Genomic DNA, 23,483 nt, shown 5'->3' with positions numbered 1-23,483 from the left:
CGCCCGCCCCCTCTACGGCGGCGCCGTGTCCCCCGGGCCAAGCCCCGCGACCAAGGCAGAGCCCGGGCGGGAGGGCGGCCCCCGAGCAGAGGGGGCCTGGGGAGTCTGTACTCTGTAGCCGCCCCCCAGCACAGGGCTCAGCGGACGGGGCGTGAGCCGGACCCGGGAGGAGGCGGGGGCAGCGGCGGGACCTGCCCTGAGCTGTCCCGAGCTTCCCCAAGTCCCGCAGCCGCCCGGCCGGGACACGCGGGGAGCAGCATGGCCCGACTCCGCCACGCAGGCTGCTGCTGGGGGCTCATCCTCCTGTGGGCGGCGGCCCGAGCAGGTGAGAGCGGCCCCCTGGCGACAGACAGACACCGGCGCTGCCCCGGGGGACAGACAGACCGACCCCCTCGGGCAGGGGATAGAGAGCGAGGGAGACAGCGCACAACCCCCAGGGGGGATGGACAGAGAGACAGACACGGGGCCGTCTGGGGGCCAGACAGACACTGCCGCCCCCACAGCCTGTCGGGCGGGGAGCCCCTGGCTTGGAGTCTGTGCCAGGCACCCAGGGTGGCTTCCCAGCGCCGTGACAGACAGACCCACCCCGCAGGGCTCCCCCTCCACACCCTGAGCGCAGCGCGGCCTCGCCGGGCAAAGGGCTGATCAGCTCCATGGCTCTGCCTGGCTGAGCTCGTCCCTCTGGATCTGCAGCGAGTTACGTTGTATCAGAAAGGCTGGTTGTGCCTGTCACTGACCTGACCATAGCTACAAACCCTTCTTGCTGCTTGCGGAGTTACTCTTCTCAATCTTCTTATTTTCCATAATAAACCCTTCAAAGTGGAAGCAGGTGCCAATTCAGTGATTGTGTTGTGCACCAGGCCCATTCCCTAGTGAGCCGATAACTATGACTCTTGCTGCCCAGAAGGATCAGTGGAGTTGAATTGGCATGAAGTCCAGGGTCTGGCCACGATAGGGATGTTTGAGGCAGCCAGCACACATTATAAAGGAATTTAAAACAAACTTCCCCTTGGTCAAGCCCTTCAGTTCTGGTAGGAACTAATGATAGCTAAGTGGTAATAAGAAAAGATGCAGCACTGCTTCCAGAGCAGGTCATGCCCTGCAGTCAGGAGGGAAGTCAGTACCAAAAGGTTTATTTAGATGCCTATATTTCCTTGTGTATAGCTATCATACCCAGTGGAGGATACTGTTTGTAGGCAGGGAATATTATAGTAAAGAATATGATACAATGTTACAATTTGTAACTTTAATTAATTTTAAAGTTCTGATTTGTGAGTGTATAATAAATATTGTCCTTTTAGCCTCAGAAGTGCCACATATATTACAGATCTGGTGTTTTGTGTCTGTATATTAACTTATTGCCTCCTGCTTGTTGCTTTTACTGTGCTCAGTGGGAAAATATCAGGTTATTTTTAAGAAGTTCCTTGTCTATATTACAAAGAAGAGAAGAGATCCTGCAGAGAGCTGCTTTTCATTTTATAGCTGCATAAGATATTTGTAGCAAAAGTTCTAAGGTTAAAATTAGGTTAATTTAATATCTAAAGGTGCTGTAGCACTTTCAAACTTCTTCATAGATTGCTTTGATTTTTCTGCCTCCAGTTTATTCTGTCTATTGTCACCACACTTCAAAGCCAAGGGTTGGATTTAACTGATATGTGCATTTTTGGTGGCCCCACAATTTTCTGTAGAACTGGAGCTTCTATTTTAAAAATTAATTTCCCACCTATTTTATTTGAGAAACCTTGCAGATATGAATGAATGCTGTGGGTCTAATTGTATGCAGCTAGAAAAAATAGTCCTGAGAAGTGTGAACAGTCCTATTAAGCTCAATGGAAATATGAAACATAGTGATGAGAACAGTAGGGATTATTCAGCAACTGGAAGGAAGGAGGAAAGAGAAACTAAAAGGAAAGACTGTAAAAGAAGGGAGGGAGAGACTGATGGAGAATAACATAGAAGACAGTGAAAGGGAGGCCATGGCTGTGGAGGGATAGTGAGGAGAGAAGGAGGAAGTTAAGGCAAATAGCCATTGTATACAAAATACTATCCAGAGTTCAAATTTGCAAGAAGTAGTCTGACATCTCCCCCAGCATGGGAACAATAGAAATATATCAGGGTAGGAGGCAGGAACTCCTACCTGATCTTCTCCCAGCTGTTGCTGGGGTTTGCAGGAACCTGGCTTTACCACACATTTTCCAGAATCGTCCTAAATTAGTTTCTTTCTTGCCACAGAACAGTAAAAAAAATCAAGACACTTTTGCTATAAGATGGATGAGAGTCCAATTTTGTGGGAAGGGTGGCGATGGGAAGAGAGGTGAAGCTGTCCTACCTTATCTCAAAGACCTATATTTAAAAGAACATGTATTATTACATTTGTGTGATTCAGCAGTCAATGGAAAGGTAAGGAAACTCAAAAAGAAACTTGAGATATGGTGAAAGTGTAAGAGCCAATATCTGACTGCTTCAACAGCTTTGTACTGCAGTGTAGGCAGTGACTACAGGATTACCGAGTAGCTAGTAGAGCTGGTCAAATTGTTGTTTGAACAGTAAATATAGGCCTTTTTTTTTTAAAGTGACTTGTCTAAATAGAACATGGATTTTTTATGAATTGGTTCACTATTCAATATGGGTTGAAGTAGTTTGATAAATTTCACTCCACAATTTGAGTGCTGTTTATAGGGAGTATTCAATTGATTACTCTGTATTTGAAATTAGTGATTTAAGATCTCTGATTAGCTATGTCACTTAAATCAGCTGGTATTGTTTTTGTTCCCTTTTTTGGGTGACATAACTGTTTTTGACAAACTTTTGTACAAACAAAACTTAACTGGTATGCAGGGGCTGCGGAAAGCCATTTAAAGTGTGTGTGGACCCTTAGGCATCCCCCAAGAGCTTGATTCCCCTGGCCCATGAACCCCTATGCCCAACCCCTCAAAATTTGAGTGAGCGGCCTTGAGACCTGGTGCATGGGGTTGTAGTACCACTTAGGTTTGGCCTGGCCAAAAAAGTGGTGAGGCTGGGCCCTGGTGCCCCTAGCTCCGCAGTTTATGCTTGTATGTATGTTTGTGAAAATCATGCCTGGAAGATTCAAAATGCAATACATAATTCACATAGGGTTTGAATGTTTCCCCCCCCTCACACCTTCCCACCATTTGCACTTATCAAGTGGTGAGATGAGATATCTTGCTTTGACATGATAGTCCGGGGGGAATAAACATGAGTTTGGGCCAGTAATTAAGTCTCCTACTGGAAGAAGGAAAACCCAAGTAGTGTATATCCAAATAAAACAGAAGGTATTGTCCTTAGGTTTGTTTCTTAATTTGGAAAGGATTAGGTTTCTTCTCTAATATATGTACAGTATAAGGAACTCTATAAACAAGTACTAGAGATTTAACATTTGATACATATTTCAATCTTAAATGTACTTTTGAAAGAGTGTAAACTTCCTATTTTGGGGGAGGGGGTTTCTGAAATCTTATTAGGCAGATAGTAAAAGCAGTATCAAAATACAAATAAAAAAATGGAAAAACACCATAAGTTCCTCACTGTGGTTGAATTGAAATATTAAGCTTGACAGCTAACCATTGAGCAATGTGTTTGTGGGCTGAAAATGAAAGAGGTACAAATATGTACAAGTTCTGCATTTGTGGTTGCCAAGTTGTGCAGAAATTATTTTCACGGAAATGGTAGGCACGGTGTTGTACAATTAATCCTTTGCATTACCCCACCTAATTTATACCGTCCATTAAACTTAATTGTGGATACTTTTTGTAATTAAAATGTGCTATTTAGTATATTCAAAGCACTTGAAGAATACACCCAACACCTACTTACTACACTGAGGACTAAGCCTGCTAACTTGGGCAAAAAATACTGGTGTTATCACTCCCCCAAAGTTGCAACTCCTGCAGTTTTAAGGAATAAATCCATTGTTTAGTATGTCTAATTTTAAGATAAGGTCCATCATTTAATAAGCTTTTTAAAATATGTAAATCTAACCTATGACTGGCTGAGCAGAAAGAAAAAAAAATAGTAATTAAGCAACACTTGAAGAATTTGACTGGTATTATGAGATGTGCCAAATGGTATTTGAGTAGCTGTGGAGCTGGTTGAATGCTGGGGGGAAAAAAGTCTTTAACTTATTTGATGAACATTAATTACATTTGTCAAATAACATTTACTGAATACTGTTCGACCTGCTTTCTTGGCTTTTCTCCCTACTTACTTTTATTTCTTATAGTAGATTGTGATTTTTTTCTGGACATCATCAGCAGTGTGTGTCTCCTCTTTTCCTTCATTCTGCCTCAATCTGTTCTCTCCTTATTTCTCTTCATTGTGTGCTCCACTGTCTATCATGCATTGTATATCTCTTCTTTTTTCTACACCACCAAATAAAAGAGCATCTCATTTTTAGCATATCCCATTAATCTCTCCCTCTCTCTCATTCTGCCTCCCATATCTAGCCACACATGCAGACACAGGGTTTGGGAATTTTACCACCAACTGATAACAGAGGACCACTACCTACCAGACACAGACCAATTCAAAGATGGGTAATGGCTTCCACTGTCTAGGGTATCACCAAATGAAAGGCAAACACTATTTAGCTTTGGGGGAATCGGAGGGTGCTAGGATTAATACTAGAGTGCTGTCTCTGGATCTTTCCTTGGGGAAAGCAATCTTTCATATCAGCCTCCAGCCAGTATGTATTTGCTAAATTTGAAGTCTCCTCCTAGCCCTCAATGTCTACTGGAAGGGAGGAGGCATATTCTTGTTTCATTTGCTTTCCCACCCCCATAGTGTCTTGGCTGCTGTAGGGTGCGGTAGGAGGTGTCTCCACAAACTACCCTGTCCGCAGGGGTTTTTTTGACTCATCCTCAGTGAATAGCTCCAATGTTTGCCTCTGATTGCCACTCAGACCTTCCCAAGCAGCAGCAGAACAGAAACTGACCCAATTATTATCAATGTCACTGCTGTAATTCAGAATCCTGTGGACTGCAGTGGACACTGACAAGACAGTGGCACTGTGTATCAGCAGCCATGGCACTGTGTATCAGCAGCCGTGGCACTGAAACTGTTTGCATCAGTTACACTTGGTTCCTATTTATCTTTGCAAATACCATGTGTAGAAATTTTAATTTTTTATTTATTTTTAAAACACTGTAGAAGTTAATATTCACCTGGGAAAGATTCCAGGTCTCCCTGGCAAGTTTTCTCAAGTCCTGTGTATGCTATTGATTTTTATAGAAGGTTTATTAATGTGACAAAGGTTCAGAAGAACTATAATTGCAAGGTCCATCACGATGTGTCAGTTCTGTGTGTTTGCTTACAGAGTGAAATGCTAGTAGTATAGAAAAATTGGAATGGTCTATTTGTTCAAAAAGTTTGGATTATATTGTGATGTAAGTTTATGTAAGTGCATTCAGACCTTGCTAGTTTCATGTGTTTAGAAGTGTTACAAGGCAGAGCTAAGGCTGAATAGGTTGGCTGCAAGCCAGGTGGAGTGAGTTAAGAAGGACTGGGTGGATCCCTTAAATGTACTTTTTCAGACTCTAGTAGTAGTGTTTGGGTTTTTTAAAAAGTATAATATTGTTTTTGGAAGTTAACCGGACTCTGCTGAAACAAACTTAACTTTGTATTGAATGGAGATTTTTGTTGGGAATTTACTTCATTTAAAAAAAAAATCAAAGACAGAAAACAAACAGCAAAAGTTTAAACTGGGTTCGCTAATAAGGCCTGTGAGAGGAGAGCACTTTTCTGGCAGTTCTTGTGAGCATATCAAAGCTTGTCTCCCCTTCTGCAGATTGTAGTAAGTCATAGAAGGGGAGGGGTGAGTTGGGGATGAAAGAAGAGAATTATACCTGCTTGGAGTGTGAGAGTAGTGGATGACAGAGGGGGAGAGTCTTCTATTCACACTGAAAACTTTATGTACTTTAAAGATTTTTATATTTAGAAAATGTTAGTGTCTAGTTTTTAAAAACCTCCAGCTTTCTCCATTCCATACCTACCGTACTTTTGATGCCCCCTTTTTGTGCTCCCAGAGTCTACACACATGCCTGCACATACATGCATACCTTCTCCCCTTAATAATAAGATTGAACAGTTAATTAGCTCTTTTCATCCGTAGTTCAAAGCAGTTCTTCACAAAGCCTCTTTCCTCTCTCATTGCCCCTTGCCCCCATTTTAAGACCAGGGAGTACAGCTCTCCATGGCTCCTACAAATCCTACCCTTTCATGCTTTCCCCCCGGTCTCCTGCCCTCAACCTTATCCATGCATCCCCTAGTTTAGTCTCCGGGACCCAGGCAGTCAGCAGCAGGTCAGATTATACTTATAAACATTTAAAAATAAATTGAAAGCCTACTGTAATAGCCTCAAAGACAGCTCTGTACCAGTGTGGCCCAGAATGCAGCCATGGATTACAAGAAGGGAGGGCGTAAAGCAAAATAATGCATCTTGCCATTTTGACGCACCTCTGCACAGACTGTTTCTCCACCTAAGTCTAACTGATTGGGATCAGGTTTTACTTCAAAGTGTTGATTTTTTTTTTTAAGGCAAAACAGCAAACAGTTGGTTTGCTTCAAGGAAGAGAACATCTTGCAACATGCAAATCCTCTAATTACTAAATTAATCCTTCAGTGTAAGAACAATAATTAACTTCTTTAGTTGTTCTTGGTTGCTTCCCATTTATTCACTAGGTTAAGGAGGAATAGAGTACTTGCTGTCCTTCCTTCCAGTTTTCCACTTCCTCCTCTTTGTATCCCTGTTCTTATACGCTCCTAGTTAATGCTTGTCCTACCTACTGAAGCACTGACCCCATCACATAAGCTCTTTATATTATAAATCTTTACAAGTTCTCCACTAACTCTTCCTCTCCTCCATCCCTCAAAAAACAAAACAAAACAAAACAAAAAACCCAAATTTAAAGATTCTACTCTTCAGCAAGGCCAACAAAATAAATATATACATTTGGAGTTTGTAGGCCAAGTCATTTTGGAGATATGATTAGTGAAAACAGTCTTAAGAAATTTCTCATCGCTGGGTAAAAATGGGTCTGGGTTGTGACATTCAGGATATTAGCTTTTTTGAGTAAGATGTGCTTTGGGGGGCAGGCTGGAAGTCAGACTTCTAATTGGAAGCTAGTTTTTACCTTAGTGATGGAGATGCTAGTGCTGCTCTGTATTGGACCTGTTGTACCATCTGTTTTCAGGAGAATCTGGCTTGTACTGCTGTTTATTAACTCTTGTTCTCTCCCCATTCCTTACCCTTCACTGCTACATGGTCAGTTTTTGTGAACTCAGCTTGCAGCAAAGTGGATAAAAATCAATGAGTTTTTTTAAAAAACAAACAAAAAAACTCAATTTTTAAAAATTTAAATTGGATTTTTTTAATAAAATACTTTTTGAGGAAAAAACCTATCTAAAGATATTTTAAATTAAGATTAAAGCTCAAAGATATCTCATCACGGAATAGGGATTATAAATTCTAATTCTGTAGTATGAGACAATATATTCATGTAATGTTTAAGAAAAGTTTTGTAAATGAGTTCCAATAGTTCGTGGATTAGGGACCCAATCTTATGAGATTCCAGGGGCTACTGTATAGATTATTTAGGTTAATTATCTATCTACCCAATAGGACTTAGTTCTCAGACTAGAAGATACCATCAGTGAGCCTTAGTTTTGCAGTTCTCAAACTGGATTTGTGTCTCCAGAGATAACATGCTTGTTAATAGCAAAAATGTTTTTAAATAAATAGTATGTAAAGATGAGAAATAACAGACCTCAATCCTATCGTCCCTCCGCAAATTTGTGTACACAGAGTCAATCTCTTACCTCTCTCTAAAAGTGCAAAGTTTCAAAAAGTTCAATGAACAGAAGATTGTTGGGGGCGGAATAGATCTGGACAAGGAGAAAAAGTCTGGAGATAAATGTGAGAAGGGAGGGCCAAGCAGTAGAAACAAAAGTGAAACTGTTTGAGCAGAATATTCCAGAAGTCTTGAGGTCTTTCTGAATGTAGCCTTCAGTGACTTGAGATCTATCATGCCATTCTCTCACTAGAAGGGAAAACCTATAATGGCAGCAGGCCGTAAAAGAGACCCAGTTTGGGAATATTTTAATGAAGTTCCTCTACTTGTGGGTAAGACAAGCATGCGTACAAAATGCAAACAGTGCAATAAAGAAATGCAAGGCCTGATCGCCCGAATGAAACAACATCATGAGAAGTGTTTCTTCTCAGGAGGAAGCTGCATTGAAGATGTCTGAACACACATGATCTTCAGGTTAGTAAACTTTTTTATTTCGTACTTCTTTCTTAAGGACTGCCTGTCTTTCTTCTGGACTATTCTTGAATTCTCATCTTTGAGCAAAAAATATAGTTGTTATTCTATGGTACTATCATTTTAGATACAATTGTGATAAAAAGTAAATAGCTGAAATAGGCAGATCTTCCTTTTACAATTTCACCTTTAAAGTAGTAATGAGTGTCAGTGAATGCAATGAGTAATACTCAGTGACCAGTTCGTTAATAATAATTAAATAACTGCATTGACTTATTTTGTTTAAGAGAATCCATCCTCAACATATAGGATTCTGAAGACTATCCACTTTCAAAATCACCATCATTTTCTATAATTTCAGAGTTATCTGCCAATGATAAGGTTTCAGTCACATCAGGTATGTCACATAGCCACAGTATATCACCTGTAGCAAAAAGAAGAAAAATCTCCATCATCCAGAAACAACCATAGATAAGTTTGTGATAAGAACCAGCAGATTACAAAAAGAAGTAATTGATGAAAAATTTCCCAGTTTTTTTATGCAACAAACTCTCCTTTCCATATTATTGAGAACCCCACACTTCATTAACATGGTTCAGTCATTAAGACCAGGATACAGTCCACCCAAAAGAGCAGATGTCTCAGGCAAATTGCTGGATAAAGTGTATGAAAAAGAAATTGAGCAGTGTGCAAAAGGTCTAGAGGGTGAAATTATTAACCTGAGTCTTGATGGGTGGATCAATGTCCACAATGATCCTGTTGTATGTGCTTCAGTGACAACAGAAGAAGGGAACGTCTTCCTTACAGAAACAATTGATACATCAGGAAATACACACACAGCAGAATACTTACAAGAAGTAGCAGTAAAAGCTATAACAAACTGTGAAAAAAATTCAACTGTCTAGGACGCAGCTTGGTCACAGACAATGCTGCAAATGTATCCAAGATGAGAAGAAATTATTTAGAAGAGAGTGAAAAGAGTCCCAACCTAATAATATATGGTTGCAGTGCTCATTTGATGTACCTCCTAGCCAAAGACTTCAGTGTTCCAGAAATAAAGGGAAATGTTGTTGAAATTGCAAAATACTTCCGTAACAACCACTTTGCAGCAGCTGCTCTGAAAAAAGTGGGAGGAACCAAGCTAACTCTCCCACAAGACGTGTGATGGAACTCAGTAGTGCACTGTTTTGAGCAATATATCAAGAACTGGCCTAATCTGGTGACAGTTTGTGAACAAAATCGTGAAAAAAATAGATGGCACTGTCACAGCCAAAGTTCTCAACATTAGGCTTAAGAGAAATGTTGAACACATGCTGAGTACCCTGAAGCCTATTTCTGTAGCCTTGAACAAAATGCAGGGAAATTGCTGTTTTATTGCTGATGCTGTTGAATTTGGAAGGAACTGAGTGAGATCTTAGAAAGAGAACTATGCAATGACAGAGTTAAATTACAAGCATTAAAAAAACAAATGGGACAAGCACTATCTCCAGCTCATTTTCTTGCAAATATTCTCAGTACCAGGGTCAAACCTTAACTGCTGAAGAAGAGGAGTTGGCTATGACATGGACATCCAGGAATCATCCCTCCATAATGCCAACTATAATAAACTTCAGAGCTAAGCGTGAACCATTCAAGAAATATGTTTGCTGATGATGTTTTAAAGAAAGTCACATCAATGAACTGGTGGAAGTCACTTAAGCACTTGGATTCAGAGACTGTTGAAGTGATAATCTCACTTTTAACAGCAGTAGCTGCTTCTGCTGGCGTAAAAAGAATATTTTGTTCCTTTGGACTAATTCATTCCAAACTGAGAAATCGTTTTGGACCTGAAAAAGCAGGAAAGCTTGTTTTTCTTTTCCAGATTATGAACAAACAGGAAAATGAAGGTGAAGATGACTGAGTTAGCTGCAGAATCCAGTATTTTAAGTTTCTCATGTTGACCTGGGTGACATAGTCGATTTAATTTTTGATTTAAAAAAATATATATTTCATTTAACTATTTTAGTTAAAAACAATTTTAACAAAAACAAACCTGATTTTAAAAAATGTGAATGTTTAACTAAATTCAAAAATTGATATGCTTGTTTTGTTAAAATATTATATGTTTGCTGTTAAAGAAAAACATCCAAAATATATAATGTTGTTTTAGTTAAATAAAACAACTTAAATGTCTGTCTGGTGATGTTCTCCTCCTAATACAGCATGGCAAGAAAATCCTCCAAATATTAATGATTAACCTGTTGAACTGGAGATAATTCACCTCCCAGTGACTTCATAAATATCTGCTTCAATTACCTTTGGTAAATGAAATAACCAATCATTCATTTTCTGATATAGCTGTAAAACTAATCTGAAATTTTTTTGAAAATAAATCACTTTAAAATGTATAGTGTGTACCTTCTAAAAATGAAACCCTACATCTATCTCTGAGTTGTGAAGAATATGTATTAAGGTTATAACAACCAACAAGAATGCACTTTTATGTAGAAATCCATGATTAAATTGAGTCTTCCTGACTAGTGATTTAAATCATGATTTAAACCAGTTTGATTTAATCAAATTAAATCAAATCCACCCTGGCTTGCAGTGATTGTTTGTAACTCTTTTCAGCACTACCTGCTTACCAGCCTGATGAAACCAGCTCTTGTTTTCATGGTCGTTCAGCCCGTGTGAGTCTCACCTGACAGTGGGCAGTACAGATACGTTATGTATTACCAGATGAAAACTAAGGAGATTTAAACTTTCTTCTCTGCAATATGTGCTTGAAGAAATGTCAAGCCTTTCATGTATCAAAGCACCCTCTATTTAGCCTCCATCCACACTAGTCAAGCAACACCTTTTAAAACATTTACCCCAACTGCTATTTGAGAGGCAGTACTGGAGTGGTTCCCTTCCCAAATATACATATTTGCATTTTGTTTGTGTGTTACACCCAAAGTACCTGATATGCACAGAACTCCTGTAGCACTGAGTCTGGAAAAAGAGAAATTTAGTTCACTGGCAAATAATAACCAGAGCTGGACTTTAAATTTTGATTCAAGAGAGCTGTATCGCTTATGTAGCTGAGCATTATGAACACTGACATGATGAGAAACAGTTACTGCTCTGTCTCACTGAACACTAGACTAGCCAAGAAAGTGTTTCTGATTGTAAAGTTACAACCTTTTAAAGTAATAAACGCTGAAGTAAAAATAATGAAAACTGCCTTTAAGCAACTGAGTTATCACAGTGTCAGAAGTGCTTGAGCAAGAGCTTAGCAACTCACAAAATATTTTTTTTAATTGAAAAACTTCATTGCTTATGATGGAAAAAATTACTTCTTAACAGGATATTTTAAGGCACTGAGCAAAATGGGTGCATTTTGAAATCAAGCTAGGTATCCAATCATGAATGCCATTATCTACTGCCTTTGCAAAGCATTAGATATTGTGCTGATACTCATATCTTAGTTATTTTTACGGTGCCAATCATCATAGTATGAATGCTAAATATGGTGAGATTCTCAGGGTTGTCCATGCTGCATTCAGCTCTCTGCTTGGCAGGTTTCTTAGTGTGTTTCTTTTATTTTTCTCTCCTCTGTTTTCCCTTGTCTTCAGTTCGTGCAGGAAACCTTTTGCACAAAGGTGAGTCATGTATTTTATTCTGAAAATTCAGCCTTGGGCTTAGTCTTATCTCTTCTAGAATAAGGTTCCATGGTCAGTAGCCTTTGACCAAGAATGCCTTGTCTGTAGCTCTTGCAAGTTTTGTCCTTGGCACCATTAGCTGTATTGACCTAGAGGAATGCAGGCAGTGTTTCCCACTCTCACATATGTATCATAAGTAACACAAATTTGGCCCTTGCTGGAGCCAGTGTTATCTATGAGGTGAGAGGCTCATCCTTCAAGTGATTTTTTTCAGGCTGTCTGGAGAAAACCCCCTCTGATAGATTGCCTTCCCCCATGTCCTCACCTCCTGGGGAGTTTGTTTGTTTGTACAGTCACTCAATGACAGCTGCGGTAGGAGACTTGCAGAACATTTCTTCTCTCCTCAGGAGCCAAGAAGGTTTTGGAGGAGGGGAAGAGAGCAGCCAATACTATTTACTCAAGAGAGAAAGGGGAGGAGAGAACAAAAATTACCCAGCAGCTCAGGGTGTCCCTTCTCCCTCCCTTCTTGTGAAAAATGGGTCAGTCTTCTCTCTGCTCCTCTATCCTCCCCTTTCCTCTTCTATAATGCTCCCATACCAGGCCTGGGATGGAGGAGAAGGTGGCCCTCTTGGAGTTGCCCTCTCCCGAGGCCTGCAAGAGGGTGTTTGTGAAGATCCACTGGAGCTGCCCCACTCCCAGGTGTGTGCGTGTGCATGCGTGTGCCTCTCTCTCTCTCTCCCCCTGAAGCTTTTCCTCCAGCTTGGTCTAGATGGGGATGAAGAACCTACACAGGAGGAGCAGAGGTGTGCTGGGAGTAAGGGGCACATATGGGGTAGCGAGGCAAGAGGTGTGCAGAATTGTGTGGCTGGGTGTGTGGAGTTGATGTGTAAATGGGATAAGTGTGAGGACTGGGGATTTGTCCCAAAATAAGTTGTTTTGGGGTTGAGAGTGCAATGTTGATGTGGGGGCTGGGACATAAAATTACTTGTGATGGCCAAAATTGTATTTTTCACTGTAAATTGGCAATGTGAATTGACACGCATATTGGAGGTGGACAGGGGAAGTTAAAGTCAGAACACAGCTCAGTAATCATTAAAATAAAATAATAAAAAACCCTTACAATTTATGAGACAACCTCATAATTTTGGGGGTTCTGACTCCTGATTTTTGAACTTTTGGTGTTTGTGGAATTATGCAGGTGTCTTGATGGGTTGTGAATGGAGACCTGATGTTATCAGGTCCCATGTCAGTGAGGGCTGAAAGATGAAGACTGGGATTTTCAAAAGTATTTGGCATTGGTCTTTTGCCATTGACTTCCTACCAGAGCAGAGTTAGGCTAACTCTGAGCACTTTTTGAAAATGCCAGCTGAAGACCAGTATTTTGAATTGGTAGAATAAGTGAATAGGGACAGATCATGGAACAACACTGTGATGTGCTCTTGGCATCTTTTCCTGTATTCTGTACAGTTGAGTTTCTGTGCTGCCTTCACCTTCAACCTCTGATCCAGCGATTTAGAATAGTCCAGTCCAGGGGTGGGCAAACTACGGCCTGTGGGCCAGATGTGGCCCACAGGACCAACCTGCCCGGCCCCCGAGCTCCTGGCCCCGGAGGCTAGCCCCCGGCCCCTCCCCTGCTCTTCACCCTCGCCCACAGCGTTGGCTTGCTTGCTCCACCGCCGGCACAGTGCTCTGGGTGGCGGGGCTGTGAGCTCCTGGGGCAGTGCAGCTGCAGAGCCCGGTCTGACCCAGTGTCTGTGCTGCGTGGTGGCAGTGGCGGCGGCAGCGTAGCCCGGCTCCAGCTGGGTGGCACGATGGTAGCGCCACCAGCCACCGGTTCTCCTGGCAGCACGGTAAGGGCACAGGGAGCAGGGGTGGTTGGATAGAGGGCAGAGGAATTCGGGGTGGTGGTCAGAGGGCAGGGATATGGGATGGTGATCGAGGGGGGGAAACGGCTGAATGGGGTCATCATCAACTGTTTGTAAATTGCTTTCAATATCTCTCTTTGTAAGATTTCTTCTGGGTCAGGTATGGGAGCATCTTTTTTTTTTATATCAGGACTCAATTGTGGCTGATGCTATGCGTTGAAAAGATTATGGACATAGTTTCCTGCAAGTGATATAGCATTAGCTGCTTCTCCCCATCTCTGCCCTGCCAATGAGCCTGACCTTAGCTCTGTTCCTCAAGGGCCATCTCTAGGCCTGAGTAGGTAGTCTGGTTTTTGCAGCTTTTCATTTTTTTCGCCCTTTAAGATTGTGAGCAGAGGTGTCAGATATGGTGAGCCAACCAGTCTGTCCAGTTGTCTGTTACTTAAGTCAGCAAACCGACATCTGATGATAATTATTCTAGGTCATTAATTATAGATTGAAACTAGTGATCTAGAATTGGTTGGCTGCATAAACTTCACTACCAACTGTCTCCACGAGGGATAGGGTATCTCAGTGGAATGAGGTCCCAACACTTCTTATTGCTGGAGACATGTAATACAACATTCTAACTTTCTCCTCTTTGGTTCTTGTTTGCAGAAATCCGCTATGCAACTGTATATTGGATGAAAACTGAGAAAACAATCCAGGTCAAAGATGTATTGGACAGGAATGGAGATGCCTATGGCTTTTACAATGACACTATACAATCAACAGGGTGGGGGATTCTGGAGATCAGAGCAGGCTATGGGAGTCAGTCCATAGGCAATGAACGCCTCATGTATGCAGCTGGCTTTTTGGAGGGCTATCTCACAGCTCCGTAAGTACTTTACAAGTTAGCTTACTCCGTAAATACCTCATTTCAGTGCATGATACGGCCAGCTATTTCTTCAGGTCTCTTTTCTCCCTCTCTATTTTGATGCATATAAGTTAACTATAATATTGACACTTATCACCTTTCATCCAAAGATTTCAAAGTTAGTTTGTTTTTTAACAAAGAGTCTCACAACAGCTTGGAGAGAGAGATGAGTATTAAACCTATCTTACTGATAAGGAATTGAACCACAGAGCTTAAGAAACTTTTCTGAAATCCAACAATTGGAATGCAAGCCAGGAGTCCTGTCTCACATTTGCCCCAAGTAGATCACAAATGAATGAATTAGCCATTCTTTAAAAATAGCTCTTATAGAGGGATACATACATCTTCCCTTCCTTTCCTTGCTCAAATGGTGGAAGAACCCCAGTTAACATAAGGCAGTTGTTCTCCCTTGGGACATGGGCATAAGTCTTCCATGTTGAAATCTGAAAACAAATGGGAGCATCTCAAGCTGTACTTTCTTCCCCATCTAACTGCCTGCCACATTCATCTCTGTGCATTTGGAGGGTCTGTTCTCCAAGAGCCAGCATTGTCTGAATTTTCTCCCAGAAGAGATAAGTAAGTTTCTGTCATAAACAGATAGTTAAGGGTTAATGTCTCTTTTACCTGTAAAGAGTTAAGAAGCTCAGTAAAAACCTGGCTGACACTGACCAGAGGACCAATAAGGGGACAAGATACTTTCAAATCTTGGTGGAGGGAAGTCTTTGTTTTGTGTTCTTTGTTTGGGGGTTGTTCTTTCTCGGGACGGAGAGGGACCAGACGTCAATCCAGACTCTCCAAATCTTTCTGCATCAGTCTCATGTTTCAAATTTGTAAGTACCCAGCCAGGAAGGCGTGTTAGTCTTATGTTTGTTTTCTCAACCTGTAAATTTTTCTTTTGCTGGAAGGATTTTTACCTCTGTTTGCTGTGACTTTGAACCTGAGGCTAGAGGGGGTTTTCTCTGGCTATATAAATTTAAATACCCTGTAAAGCATTTCCCATCCTGATTTTACAGAGATAATTTTTACCTTTTTTTTTCTTTAATTAAAAGCTTTCTTTTTAAGAACCTGATTGATTTTTCTTTGTTTTAAGATCCAGGAAATTGGGTCTGGACTCACCAGGGATTGGTGGGGGGAAGAAAGGGAGGGGGGATGGTAAATTCCTCTTTGTTTTTTTAAGATCCAAGGAGTTTGGATCAATGTAGCCTCTCAGGGTAACCAAGGACGGGAAAGTCTGGGAGGGGAAAGGTGGGGGACTGGTTTATTTCCCCTTGTGTTAAGACCCAAGGGGTTTGGGTCTTGGGTTCCCCAGGGAAGGTTTGGGGGGAATGGAAAGTGTACCAAAACACTATATTTTTGATTGGTGGCAGCGTTATCAGATCTAAGCTAGGAATTAAGCTTAGAAGGGTACATGCAGGTCCCCACCTTTTGGACGCTAAAGTTCAAAGTGGGGGAGGAAACCTTGGCAGTCTCTTTATGCCCTTGTTCTCCCTTTTGCACACTGCCGTGACCATGCAGCTTAACTGCCTCTTTTAAAGGCTCTCCTCTTCTGATAACAGCAAGTGGAAAGCATAACAGTCTGTTCCAAAATGCTGAAAGCTTTACTTGCATCATCACAACTGCTCAGCTGTCAGGCATCAGGCTACAGCAAAATAATCTAAATAGACCGGCATGCTCTATTTCACTAAGGAGCACATAGGGAGGTTCTGTGTTTCAGAAAACTATGAAAAAAAATTATGATGAAATAAACTCAGAGGTGCTGATGCTCCTCTAGTATATCTTATCCTTTACTGTATGTGTCCTATTGTGCTTTTTCTTAACTTGTTAAACTTATTATAAACAAAATGACTTACAAATAAAGGAGAATCAGCACTTCATCCCTCCCCCCCACACACATACACATCCCTCTACTCTTAAAGGGAAATAATTTGGCTATTCCTGTGTTCATTTAATACCCTGGACACTGATTAAAATGAGGACAATTTTTTTTTAGCACTGCGCCCAAAACTGTGCATTACCTGGTACTATGGGGAGGCAGGAAGGGGGAAAGTAGTTTATTTTCTCATTTATTTCAATGGAACATGATAGGCCCCAGAGAGCAAACTTTAAACTTCAAATATCATTGGTCAAACGTCTCTCTGGTACGTTCTCACCGAGCCGGCATCCTGTCAGTGATGCTCCTCTTGATTTCAAGAGGTAAATTGAAATTCTCCTTTGGAGTGTACCTTGAGATTCTCAGTGCGGTTTCATGATTGCCTTACATTTTGTCCTAGGTAGAATAGAAAAGCTTTAACTTAATCTAATGAGCTGATTACTGCTTCAGTATGACACCATTATAAAGCATGAAAGACTTAAACGTTTCATTAAATATCAGAAGGCAATTAAAAAAAATCACTTGAGTCCCTGAACCCCTTCCTCCCTTGTGTGTCTCTGATTTGTGCAAGGAGGCAGGGCCTCTCAAGAAGCTACAAGTCCCTGATTCTGCACTGGCTTGGTCAGTGAGCAGCCTAGAGATGCCACTGGTGTAAAGTTTGCCCTATGTTGCTGGACATTCACTGGGTGTGGCAGATAGAGGGGTCTGTCAGGGGGCTGGTTACAACTCCTTGATTACCTGCCCTGGCCCAAGCACTTATTAGAGCAGCCTGGGAGCTTCTCTAATTTGCTTATCTGGCTATCATCCCCAAGAGACCATCAGCATCCACCTGATTGCTTTCTTGATCCCAAATGGGATCATCTTCCAGTAACCCTTTTGTGTCATACTTTCAATTAATGTGCTAGGACATTCAAGATGCTACTGACCTAAAGCATGCTTGAAAACAGAAGTTTCATTATAGAGATACTTTAATCTCACTCTCTCATCTTTTTTCCATTGTAAGACAGTTTGAGTGGGTGGTGAGCTATGCCATTTATATTCTGAAAAGTCTCTTCTTATTACATGCCTCATGGTTTGTCTTGCACCAGAGATGCAAAGGTAATAGAGTGATAAAGAAACAGCTGACTTGCAAACTGTGCTGCTTATCTGTTACTATTCATGAAGCCAGAATTGAAAGAAATGAAGGGAAAATGGCAGAAAATAACTTTTGACACTTATTCTTTCAGGCGTATGTATGACCATACTTCAAACCTGTATCCGCAACTAATTAAGAATCCCACCATTCTAAGCAGAGTTCAGGAATTTATGGGGTATGTACTGAGTTACTAGAAATGTGATTCTTGAGTTCATGGCTTAGAAATAAAAGAATGATGGAATCCTCAGGTCTTTCAGCAGAGTTTGTTGATCTTGTTTGTGTGCTAAAGAGGAAGTATAGGCTCCTTCTGTTATGATTATGTACCTAACAAGAATAAGAAGTGCAAACATATATTAAGGGAATATGTCCTGTTCCCCATTCTGTTCCTTCAAAGAGGCATTTGCATTAGCACTGCAAACAGGTTTAATTAATGCCAACTAACTCACAAGCTTACTGTATTCAATAACTTTATGGACAAGCTTGTGTACTGAATACCACGTTGGACTATCTCTTGGCACCTGTAATTTTTCCATATATATTTCCCACTGTAGACATTTTGTATAGTGTATATTCTATAAGGTCAAGCACATTGTATGTTAGTTACTAAGTGCTGGAATCTCTCACACCTGTGAGAATCAGGAATGACTTTGTTCAAGTCAATGCAGTTACACTAGTATAAAACCGGTGCACATGGGAAGAGAACCAGGCCCTAAATTGGGAGGCTCAGCATTTGGCCTACGTTATTTATTTCCTTAGGTTCATGTGTTGTTATAATTTCTATTTTCTTTCTTCGACTACAAATATTTCTGCAAAACCTCAGCCATTTCTGTAAGCGGTGCCTTTTTCCCATCTTGATGCTAGGAAGCGATGGCTCCACGGGTAGCATGATTTCAGTAGTTCTGGACCCCACACTAGGATTTGTGCTTGTGGCTCATGCTGTTATTGCTGCACATATAAGTAGTGATCCCTCTCATAAGGTACTACATTAAAGGTGTGGTTTTTTGGCTGGTTCAAGGAGAAGTTAAGGATCTCAATGCTTCCTTACTACCCCGCTAACCCCCAACCCACCTTTCCTCAATGAAAAGAATAGCAGGCAATCACTATGCCCTGGCAAACATTCCAGGTGAAGTTCTATGCTGCATCTCCAAAGAGACTCAGCACAGCAGGTGCAGCCCAGGGAGATGGATGGGGGTGAAAGTGGTTTTATATCACCATTGCATGGCCCAGATTATGGAATGCTGTGGGAACTGATCTGCTTTATAGCAACCTTTGCTGGGCTGCCTATAGGCTGCTATACAGTACAGAAAACCTGTAGCCCTGAGAGCTATGACCATGCCCCAAAATGTTCCCAGGATGCACACTATTCCTGAGCCTATGGGGGGGGGGAATTGGGGGCATCATAGGGCCATTTATGTCAGCCCTACCCTGCACAGCACCGGGGGAATTCGGTTGCAGTCATTTTATACTCCTGTATGCTTACCAGACTTGGATAAAGGGGCCGGAGCAGGGGCCAGAATTTGGTCTGGCCTGTTTTAACAAAACATTGTGTTTTATGTTCTAAGCTCTGTCTGGGAGGTGGAGGGGAAGGGGAGGGGGAGAGACAGGTATTGCTGAGCATCATTATCACAACTACATTTGCCCATGGTTAATCCACTCTATTATTTAGTTAATTACGGTGTAAAGTGTTGTTCTTTGTAGGATACATGGAATATCAAGAGTGCTCTGTAAAACCAATTTTTTTCCTTTGCAGGAAACAGGATCAATGGACCAGACAACAAATAAAAAATAATAAGGATGACCCCTTCTGGAGACATGCTGGCTATGTTATTGCACAGCTGGATGGGCTGTACATGGGAGCCCAAGAATGGGCTAAGCACCACAAGCAAAAAGTAAGACGGATGAAGTTCTTTATGTGATTCTAGGGGGAGAAGGGAAGGATAGGGTAATTCAAAGTCAAAGATGTAGAAGATATTTAAAGACAAAGGTCTCTGCTTACCTATTCTGCCAGGTCCGGCTCCATGCACCATCTCAGCAAGCATGTGCTTGGGGCGGCCAAGGGGAAGGGGTGGCACGTCAGGGTCTTCGGTGGCGGGTCCCTCAGTCCCTCTCGGAGGGAAGGACCGGCCGCTGAATTGCCACTGAAGAAGGAAGCGGCGCGGTGGAGCAGGCGCTGATCGCGATTGCGGCTTCTTTTTTTTTTTTTGCCACTTGGGGTGGCAAAAACCCTGGAGCCGGCCCTGTATTCAGCTAACAAAGTTTCCATTAACGCGAGTGGATGTTCGGTATGGATGATGTAACAAACAAATCTTCAGTGCAGATCAGAGAAGTGTTCTCTAAAACTAATTTGCAACTCTGTCTTCTTGAATGCTAGTTGGGTTGGGAATGATTTTAGAACGCACACTCAGATTGGAAGATTGCATTCTTAATTGGTTTGTGGGCAAATAATTCTTGTGTGTTCAAAGTGGCAAGAATACTGAGAATAAAAAACTGGGAGGTCACTAAAGCTTTCACCTTTATTTTCAAAGGTAACTTTAAAAAAAAAAACACCTTTGAAGCCCTGGATTTTTTTTTTAAAAACTAGCCTTTCGTTTTAGAGTATGTGTGACAGTATTATGGCAGAGCTGTTTGTGATTCATATTAGAATTTGTATTGGAAGTATCATTACCAAGATCCAGATCATCAGCTGGTGTAAAACAGTGTAGCCCCATGAACTTCAATAGAGCTACAATAATTTAGAACAGCTAAGGATCTGTCCCAAAATGTCTAATGCATTTCACACAGTGAAAGCAAGGACTTTAGTAACTGACCTTTTAATCTTTGCCTAAGAACTGCAAGGAAGTGGGGAGGTTGGGGGTGGTGAACTGCAAAGCAGAAACATTTTAAATAGTAAAGCCCCCCCCACACACACACCTTTTTTTTTTTCTGTAGAATTTGTTTTGGGCCTTTATTGCAGGGGAGGCCAGAGAGTGAAAGAGAATAAGGACAGTGTCCATTCAGAATAATGGAGAGAGACTTCTTTGTAGGCCAGTGTAGCAGGGTGGTCCCCTGCTCCTGCCCTGAAGAGCTTAAAACAGCCCAGAAGAGGGCTATGGCTGGGGTAAGAAGCCTGGGATGATTGGGGAAAGTAGGCTTAGCTGTGGCCATGCTCCAATCAGGCCCAGCTGGCCCCTATAAGAGGCTGGGAGCCAGAAGCCTCTCTCGGTTTGTAGAGGGAGATGGGCCTGGCTGCAGGGAGCTAGAGACAGGGTACCTGAGTGAAGCAGGGCTGGGGAAAGGCAGAGGAGCTGGGGAGCTCCAGCCTGGAAAGCCCCAGGCTGCAGCCTAGCACAAGGTCAACAGGTACTGGGGATTGCAGAGGGCAGCCCAGGGATAGGCCAAGGCAGCAGGTCCAAACCCAACCTTGCCAGTGATGAGTAGGCTGATGCTGCAGTCTGCCCCAGGGCATGGGGCTAGATCAGTGGTCCCCAACGTGGTGCCAGTGGGCGCCATGGCATCCGCCGGGGCATTTATGTGCGCCCGCCTAGTGCCCAGCAGGGGACCATCCGGGGACAGAGAACTCAGGCTGCGGGCGCGGTGTTCTCTGTTCCTGGCAGGTGCGGGGTGCACCTAGTGCCCAGCAGAGAAGAGAATCTGGGGCCCCGCGCCTGCTGGGGACAGAGTACTCCAGGGCTGAGGGCACCGGTGTTCTCTGTCCTTGCGGCTTTTCTCCGGCTTCTCTCTTCTCTCTGGATTCATATATTATGTAATATTAAATTTTTCTTTGTATTATTTAATGTACAAATACAAAATAAGCCTTGAAAAGTTGTTGGCGCCCACCATGCTCTTCTGAAAACATGAATGTGCTACTGGTCACAAAAGGTTGGGGACCACTGGGCTAGATGATGACTGCCAGTAGCCTGATACTGAGGCAAGGTGGGGCTAGTGGTTTGGGGATTCCCTGGGGAGGGGAGACCCTAAGACTGAGGGGTTACTGCCAGGGTGCAGCACCCCACACAACAGGGAAGGACGTGGGGGCCAAAAGGACAGGCGGATCACCAGCCTGCAGAGGGCGCGCCTGGCTGGAAAAAGAGCTAATTCCTAGGAGTCACCCACAGGAGGTGCTGCAGGGGTGAGTCTGAACATCTACAGCCAGAATTGTTGAGATTGTTAAAAAAGCTTGACTCTCAGACAAGAGTGCACAAGCTTTCATAACTAGAGCCCTACCAAATTCACAGCCGTGAAAAACACGTCACGGACCATGAAATCTGGTCTTTGGTCTTTTGTGTGGTTTTAGCCTATGTTATACAGTTTTCATGGGGGAGACCAGCGTTTCTCAATTCGGGGGTCCTGAACCAAAAGGGAGTTGCAGGAGGGTCACAAAGTTATTTTAAGGGGGGGTCGCAGTATTGCCACACTTGCTTCTGTGCTGCTTTCAGATCTGGGTGGCTGGAGAGCAGCAGCTGTTAGCCGGGCACCCAGCTCTGAAGACAGCGCCTTGCCAGCAGCAGTGCAAAAGTAAGAGTAGCAATACCCCATACCATGCCAGCCTTACTTCTGTGCTGCTGCCTTCAGAGCTGGGTAGAGGGGAAGTCGGCGTCTATGGTGAGTTTGGTAGGGCCCTAACTATACAGAATCCTTTGGATTTCAAAGGATTTGCTGCAGAAATTCGATCAGTGTCTTGAGGCTCTCCCAGAATCCTGAAGATGAGATGCTAATTCCAAAGCAAATAGATTCATCAGAAGACTTTAGACATGCTTGTGATGTCCCCTTTTCTCCATCTCCCCTCTCCCCTGTCTCCCTAGGGGGATGCTTGTTCCAGGTTCTAGGTGATCATGACTTAAAGCCAGATGGGGGATGTTCTAAAGCACTCAGCGTTGGCCTAGTCCTGCTCCCATTGAAGTCATTGGGAATTTTACCATTGATATCAGTGGGGGAAAGAGTTAGACCAGCACTGAGTGCTTTTGAAAATCCCATGCAGACAGTATACAAGTATTGTGCTGATCCAGTCAGCAATGGTGTATGCATCATCACAATCACTTACCTTGTACACAGTGCCAAAGAACATGGCCCTTTTAAGTAGATCACTGTGAAGGGGTCAACTCACTGCTGGAGTTGCTCCTTGTGGTCAGGTATGGCAGCTCTCACCCTGTCTGGCACCCCCTGCCGACAGATGCTCTGGTCCTCTGGAGATCAGCCTCCTCCTGTGATGATCCTACAGCCAGGTCATGATTTAAGTCCACCCATTCCAAGGTGACATACAGTTCAACAAAATAAAAGTCCAGTCCTTATATCTGGTGTCTGGCTCCAGTGCTGAGCCCTGTAGTCCTTTCCCCTTCTCTGGCCTCGTGCCACCATACCAGTGGCTGGTATGGGAACCCAGGCACACACACTACACCGCTTCCCAGCCCAGGGACCCTATAACCAGCAGCCAAAGACAGCTCCATCTCATTTCTTGCTGCTACCTCCATGGGCTTCTTCCTACTCAGCCTCTCAGGCCTTCTCCCCTGCAATCTCTCAGTCCAACTCTTGATTATTTTTGAAAGTGGTTTCTTGTGTAATTTAATATAGAAACTAAAGTTATCATATATACAGACTCCCAGGACCCTCTTCTGGGTACATCACACTGTTGAGTTTAAAAAAAAAACAACAAAATGTTTATAGACCTGAGGTACCTTGCCTGCCCCTCCCTGCCATATCTTTTCACTAAAAAATGTGAGAGGATAAAGCAATATAATAAAAGTTAAATGTATGTCTCAGCCTTCCTCCTCTAAATCACAGCCTGTATTAGGATCACCTGCTATACAAGATCCTAGCTGTGT

The 23,483-nt window shown here is 42.6% G+C and overlaps 1 protein-coding gene across 5 annotated transcripts in view; it reads left to right on the top strand.

The window, feature by feature from the left end:
- Window positions 1-23,483, top strand: part of PLBD1 (phospholipase B domain containing 1) — a 48,820-nt gene that overhangs the window by 310 nt on the left and 25,027 nt on the right. For 2 of the 5 annotated variants that reach the window (XM_045001944.1, XM_045001945.1), the window contains exons 2-4: window positions 14,422-14,641; window positions 17,777-17,860; window positions 19,436-19,574. In XM_045001944.1, coding sequence (XP_044857879.1) covers window positions 14,448-14,641; window positions 17,777-17,860; window positions 19,436-19,574 — 417 coding nt within the window. In that variant the 5' untranslated portion in view covers window positions 14,422-14,447. Of the gene's footprint in view, window positions 1-46; window positions 326-11,873; window positions 11,900-12,460; window positions 12,599-14,421; window positions 14,642-17,776; window positions 17,861-19,435; window positions 19,575-23,483 lie in introns of those variants that run through there. The other 3 variants (XM_045001941.1, XM_045001943.1, XM_045001942.1) reach the window with 3 other exon arrangements.

Source organism: Mauremys mutica, chromosome 1 (genome assembly GCF_020497125.1).
Source record: "Mauremys mutica isolate MM-2020 ecotype Southern chromosome 1, ASM2049712v1, whole genome shotgun sequence".
Lineage (NCBI taxonomy): Eukaryota > Metazoa > Chordata > Testudines > Geoemydidae > Mauremys > Mauremys mutica.
This window is presented reverse-complemented; position numbering and strand designations above follow the sequence as displayed.